This window comes from Castanea sativa, chromosome 1, assembly GCF_040712315.1.
Source record: "Castanea sativa cultivar Marrone di Chiusa Pesio chromosome 1, ASM4071231v1".
In the NCBI taxonomy this organism is placed as follows: Eukaryota; Viridiplantae; Streptophyta; class Magnoliopsida; order Fagales; family Fagaceae; genus Castanea; species Castanea sativa.
The window spans coordinates 91,586,372-91,592,651 of NC_134013.1; the positions used below are offsets into that span (position 1 = coordinate 91,586,372).

Below are 6,280 nucleotides of genomic sequence, written 5' to 3' on the forward strand. Positions count from 1 at the left end.
CCTTCCCGGGTTTTGTGAATTGGATTCAACTGTGAAATGATTTCTTATGCTCATTCTGATCTGAATCAGTGTTTGCGTTTATTGTTTTGCCATTTCTAATAGGCTAAAATGATGATTTTGAAAAGGATCTTCGTTTTTGGAGTTGGTGTTAGTAGCAAAATGTGAAGAACATATCGTAAAGATTTTTTTTTAATTTTTTTATTTAGTTAAAATAAATAAAATTTTTTTTTAATTTATAAGCTGACATGACATTTTTAATATTATTTTATTGGCCACGTCAGTATTTAATGTGTCAACAGTGAATGCCGTTTGCCACATCAGCAATTTCTGTTAAGTGAGTAATGGTAAGGACCAAAATGGAACGCATTAATTGATTTAGGGACTAAAAATGATGAAATGAAAATGTAGAGACCAAAATAGAAATGACTCTAAAATGTATGGACTAAAAGTTCATTTACGCCTATATATATATATATATATATATATATATATATATATATATATATATATAGGTGTTCTCAACCCAAACACGTCTTCTCATGTATGTAAGTGCACAAAAATGGACCGGAGTGGACATAAATGGACCAAATTGGACAAAATAAAAAGAAGTGGACGGAATGGACAAAATAGGACCGAATGGGAACAAGATAGACCAAATTAGACCGAATAGAACAATGTGGACCAATATGGACTAAATAGGATCAAAGTGGACCGAATAGGAACGAGCAGACAAATTAGCAGCAAAGTGGATATAATGGGACCGAATAGGAACAAATAGGATCAAATAGGACCAAGTGAGATTGAATAGGACGAATGTGGACCGAATAGAATAAAAGTTAATAGGATAGACCAAATAGGCACAAATTGGACCGAATGACCCAAATAGGACTAAAGTGGACAGAATGGATGACCAATGTGGACTGAATAAGACTGAAGTGGACATAATTGGACTAATGTGGATCAAAAGGACCGAATAAGACCAAAGTGGACTTAATAGAACTTTTGAATATTTATCATTTTTATAGCATTTTTTGAGCTCATATTTCTAATTTTAAATGTCTATTTTTTGTTGTATTTTTTAATTCAAAACTAAAGAGTTTATAACAAATATAGTAAATTTTCATATTTTTCAATCCAAAATTTTGAGCTAAACTTAAAAAGGCAACCTATAAAAAGAATCAATTTAAAACCTAATTAGTGTTTAATTTTTAGAAAGAACAAAATATCTTAAACAAATTTTAGAAAACAAATTATATATTATATTATGGTTACAAAATAACTATTTATTCCCGCGCATCGTGGGTCTGTGTCGAGTATAGGTAACAACAAAAGCTTCACAATTTATTTTATTTTATACATAAATAATGGTTTAAACTACTTATAAGTATAACTAAGACCCTTATTAGCTTTTTCTAAAAAACAGAAAAGAAAAGAAAAAGACCTATATTAGCTTTGTTTGTCTCCGCAATTCTCATCTGTCATCACCATTTACCACTACCGCTTTTGTTTTGTGTCACAAATATTGGTATTGCTAAGCTATGAGTTAGTTAGGAAGTGTTTGAGTAGGACTAGGAGTTGATAACCCACACTGCCACTGCCACTGCCAAAACTGAAACTCTTTACTGCTACTATTTTTTTTTAATTGGTTTTTGAACGACAGAGAGAGAGAGAGAGAGAGAGAACTTCCATTTTCTTCTCTTTCAAACTATAAAATAAATATGGGTTTGTTGTTTACTATTCAGGTAGTGGGGTGGGTGGCACAAACTCAAGGATCGTTTGCCATTGTTATTCATGCCTTTTGTGTCTTTAAGAAAGGTACTAGTGCCTGTTTATTTCCTACGGTTCCTTTTACGGAGGCTTTGTTAACGAGTTATTAATTATGTTCCAGTTGATGGAAGATGGTCTTCTAATCTTGACCCATCCATAATAATGCAAGGCTGAGGTTGCCCAAGATGAGGGAAAGCTAAATACGATCTTTCTTTGTATTGCAAACTAACATCAATGCCAATGACTATGAGGTTGCTTCCTTTCTTTTGTTTACGGTTACGGCTCTTTTAATCTCTTATTGTTTATAGCTTCACTATCCTTATGTCATCATGGAGGTGACAAGATGCGGTGTTTTGTTTACTTTATCCTTGAAGCATATATTTATTGCTTTATGGTTGTGGTTGAGAATCAATTTTACTTCTTTTGGTGTTTTGTTGTCATGCCTCTGCAATTTTCTAAGCCCCCCTCCCCTTAAAAAAGAAAGCCCTTTTAGCACATTTTCCTTATTGTTTCAGAAAATTATCTTGATAAAACTGTTATGTTGTTTCTTGGATTTGAGCAATAATGAAATTGATCCTGTATTCTTTCTTTTAAATATTATTCACAAAGAATGCTTTTCTGCTTCTGTCATTTTTGTTCATGTCTAGCTTGATAGTTGTTGTCTTTTGACTGTAGTTTAGGTTTGATGTCATGTCAGGATAGCTGCGGCAGTAGTGGAGGAAACAAACTTAGCTTTTGTTACTGCAGAAAACAAGTTTGAAGCTTTGGTCAGCTTCTAATCCTGTAACTCCGCTCTTGTTTCTTCATTTCCTATTCTGTTTGTTTTGTAAGAATGGATTTTTCATTATACGAGCAATTGGTGCTTTTCATCTTGTCCTGCTTAAGACAGAATGAGCAATTGGTGCTTTTCATCTTGTCTTGCTTAACACAATTTCGCTGCTTCTCTGATGAAGATCGGAAATGACATACATTTTATTAGGAAGGTTTGTATTCCTGGTATGACTTGCATTTTTCTTTTATAGATAATATTTTATATATATATATATATATATATATATATATATATTTTTCCTCCTTAAGGTTTTCACTGTGTTTCTCTTGTACAGTGGTCCACGTTGTGGCCTTGGTGAACTCATTCTTCTGGAAAATGAGCCAGGCAGCAGTATTATGCCTGTAAAGCCCCCATCTTATTGCACAATTTTTTATTTTATACTAAAAACCTATATCCTTATCACTTGACTGAGCCTATTGTGTTACAGGGAAAGTTCAATCCTACTTTGTGTGAAGCTCTCACTATGGTCTGTGCTCAGGTAAGTTTAGTATCTTCAGATTTGGTTAATTAAGATCACATAACTAGCTGGGGACTTATTAGTAAGTAGTAAGATGTATAGAAATTAGTCTTTCTTAGTCCTCATAGATAATTCAGTCTTGCAGTGCACTTCTTTGGTGATTGGTTTTGAATTGATTTTAAGTATCATAGTAGAACCTTTCCTGATATTTATTCATTTTTAATGTCTTTCAGGTTATGGGAAACCATGTGCCCATTTCAGTGGGTGGATTGAATGGTCACTTTGAACTTAATGTGTTCAAACCAATGATTGCTAATAATCTTCTACATGTATGTTCTAATGTTGCATTATTGTAATTATACTTATTTGAGGTGCCAAGTGCATCCATTATTCTACATCAACTAGCCATGATTGGCTAGGAAGTACCTTATTCTATCTGACAGTGATTTGGGCTAGAAGTTAGTAATCCTGGCTGTTATGCTTTTGGAGTTTTTAAAATATAGGTTCAAAAGAGCTAATTTTGAATTTGGTTAGTTCTATAATAATAAAGTTTAATGTGATGGACCTGTCTAGAATGGTTTTATCAGGATGCCATTTGAAATCTCTTGATATCTTCATGGAAAATTTCGTGCCCTGTTATATTAGCAATAGACTCACACTTTATGATCTTACTTCACTACTGTTTAAGTCTTCTTATTCAACTAGTGTTTTTGATTCCTGACAGTCACTGAGATTGCTTGGAGATGCATTTGCCTCCTTTAAAAAGAATTGCATGACAGGAATTCAAGCTAATAGGGAAAGACTTTCAAAATTGCTGCATGAGGTGAGTTGATACTGGGGACAGAATATAAATCTTTATATTATTCTATGTTTTAGATTTCAGTGCTAATCTATTTTTTGTTGTTCTTATGTGGCATTTTGCATGGTGTTGCAGTCACTGATGCTTGTCACATCTTTGAAACCTGTAAGTCTCTACTGTGTTCCACCTGTTTTCATGTTTATGCTTTCCTTATAGTTTCCTGTGCTTTGTGTATAACTTTTGTTGCTGATTTTATTCCAGAAAATTGGTTATGACAATGCTGCAGCGGTTGCCAAAAAAGCTCACAAGGAGGGAAGTACGTGACAATGGTCTCTTGTGACTTGACACTCAATTAAACTTTTGTAATGACTTATCGTTAGTTCTTAAGTAGACGGCCAGGTATGCTAAAAGCAACTGCTGTAATAATATATATATATATATATATATTTTACGAGTAAGAAAAAATTCATTTAAGGGAAAAAAAAGACTTCTTCATGCAAATAGACACAAGGCAGCCAGCAAAGTACAAAGAAGCTCAAAAAATATTTTTTGATAAACAAGAAGCTCAAAAACTATGTACAAAAAAAAAGTGAATCTATAAACATAGGGAGAGAATGACTAGAAGCGAGTCTCCAAACCCGAGACCAATCAAATAAAGTGCCTACAAACAATGCAAGGAGCTATTTACCCAAGCTCTCCACATCCTCGAACTTGCGATTGTTGCTCTCTCTTCAAATACACCACATTAGACACAACGGAATCAAGTTCCAAATGTCAGACGAATATTTCCTCAAACAATTCCTCTACTAAATCAACATATCTAGCAATCTCTTGGTAAAATCCAGTTAACACCAAAAGATCTGAAAACAAGGCTCCATAGTTGGTAAGCCCCATCACAAATCAATCAATAAATGATCCAGTGTTTCCCCTCTACATTTTACGATATATTAATAACATCTCCTCCTCAAACTGTCCCCAGTGAGTATCTTCCCCCACGCTGCTGTCCAAATAAAAAAGGAAACCCACTGAGGGGCCTTAACACCCCACCCCAAATAGATTTCCAAGGGAAGATGCCAGAAGATGACCCCCTCAACATCTTATAAAAAGACCGAACATCAACTCTCCATTCTTCTTCAACTTCCACCACGCACGGTCCCCACCCTCAACAATAGGAGTACAAGAGATCAGCAGATGTAGAAAACCCGCAACCAATTCCATCTCCCAATCATTAAAATCACAATGGAATCTTACATCCAAAACTCCTCTCCCCACCTTACTGCCTCACCAATAATGACTCTACTAAAGACTCCCGTTCAGTAGCATTCTCACACAAAGAAGGCAAAGCCTCCACTGCTGTAATATTATTCTCTTGTTAGATACATGCATCTTTCAGCCTGTGTTGTTTGGTTGGAATGTTGCAAGTAACATCATGTTTGGCTTTAGGAAGACAATAATGTTTACAGTGGAGCGTTTAATGCTTTTTTCAGTAATGGTGTTTGTTGCAATTTTGGATTGCTGAAATACCTAATGTAATCAATATTTAACTTTGCATGGAAACTGGGAATGCTAACCAGTGAAGAATTTGATACTCTTGTGGTGCCCAAGAAAATGATTGGTCCATCCGATTGACGAGATTATCAAGATATCGAAGCTCCTGAGAATTAATTTCAGCATTAATTGCACGAGGTTTCATTTTTGCATTATTTCTGTCAATTGGTTGGATTAGGAAGTAGAAATATGATCTTCAGCCAACCCCTTAAAAAGGCGATAGATATAATTTTCCATAGTTACAAAAAAATATTCGTGAGGTTTTCTCCCTGGGTCTTTGCCATGGTGACAACAGTTGATTGGGAAAATAAGTGGAGAGCCTCCCCCATTTTCTAATGATTGTATCAAAGAAATTTACTCACCCTAAATAAAAGAGATGTCGATTTTGTGTAAGACATAGGTTGGGATTATTTTGTGTGCTCTGGAATTATCTTAGAGTACCGTTTATTGTTTTGCTGAGTACCATCTTAAAGTATTAGACAAACTCAATGGATAATTCAAGATGAAGTAAAGATAGCCTTCATCAATGTTCATGGTCCGTTGGCCAATTGGTAGTGGTCCTGTTAATGGAACAGGTCAGCTTTTACTTATACCATAATCTGTAAATCTGCGTCGATGCAATTCCAGGCAGTTAATTGGGGGGAGATGAGAAAAAACAGTAATTTGGTGAAAGTTCTTTTGTTCAATGTTTAGTTTGTTATAGCTAACAAAAATGTAGCGTAGCAATCAATTGTTCCCGCACATGATGTGGCATCACTTTATTATTGTCTTCTTTGAGGTCATATTGCACTTAAAATTAATTTATAGCGTAAATATTTAGACATGCACACATTGACACAACTTGATATTGTTAACCCACTAGAAAACTGAAAAATAA

The 6,280-nt window shown here is 34.5% G+C and overlaps 1 protein-coding gene across 1 annotated transcript; it reads left to right on the plus strand.

Annotated features, from left to right (window-relative positions):
- Window positions 1-2,727: 2,727 nt before the first annotated feature.
- On the plus strand, window positions 2,728-5,484 carry LOC142637255 (fumarate hydratase 2-like). The gene is made up of 8 exons (XM_075811539.1): window positions 2,728-2,750; window positions 2,874-2,940; window positions 3,027-3,077; window positions 3,290-3,385; window positions 3,781-3,879; window positions 3,991-4,020; window positions 4,117-4,177; window positions 5,393-5,484. Exons 1-8 carry the CDS (start codon window positions 2,728-2,730, stop codon window positions 5,482-5,484), a joined length of 519 nt encoding a protein of 172 aa, XP_075667654.1.
- Window positions 5,485-6,280: the final 796 nt, after the last annotated feature.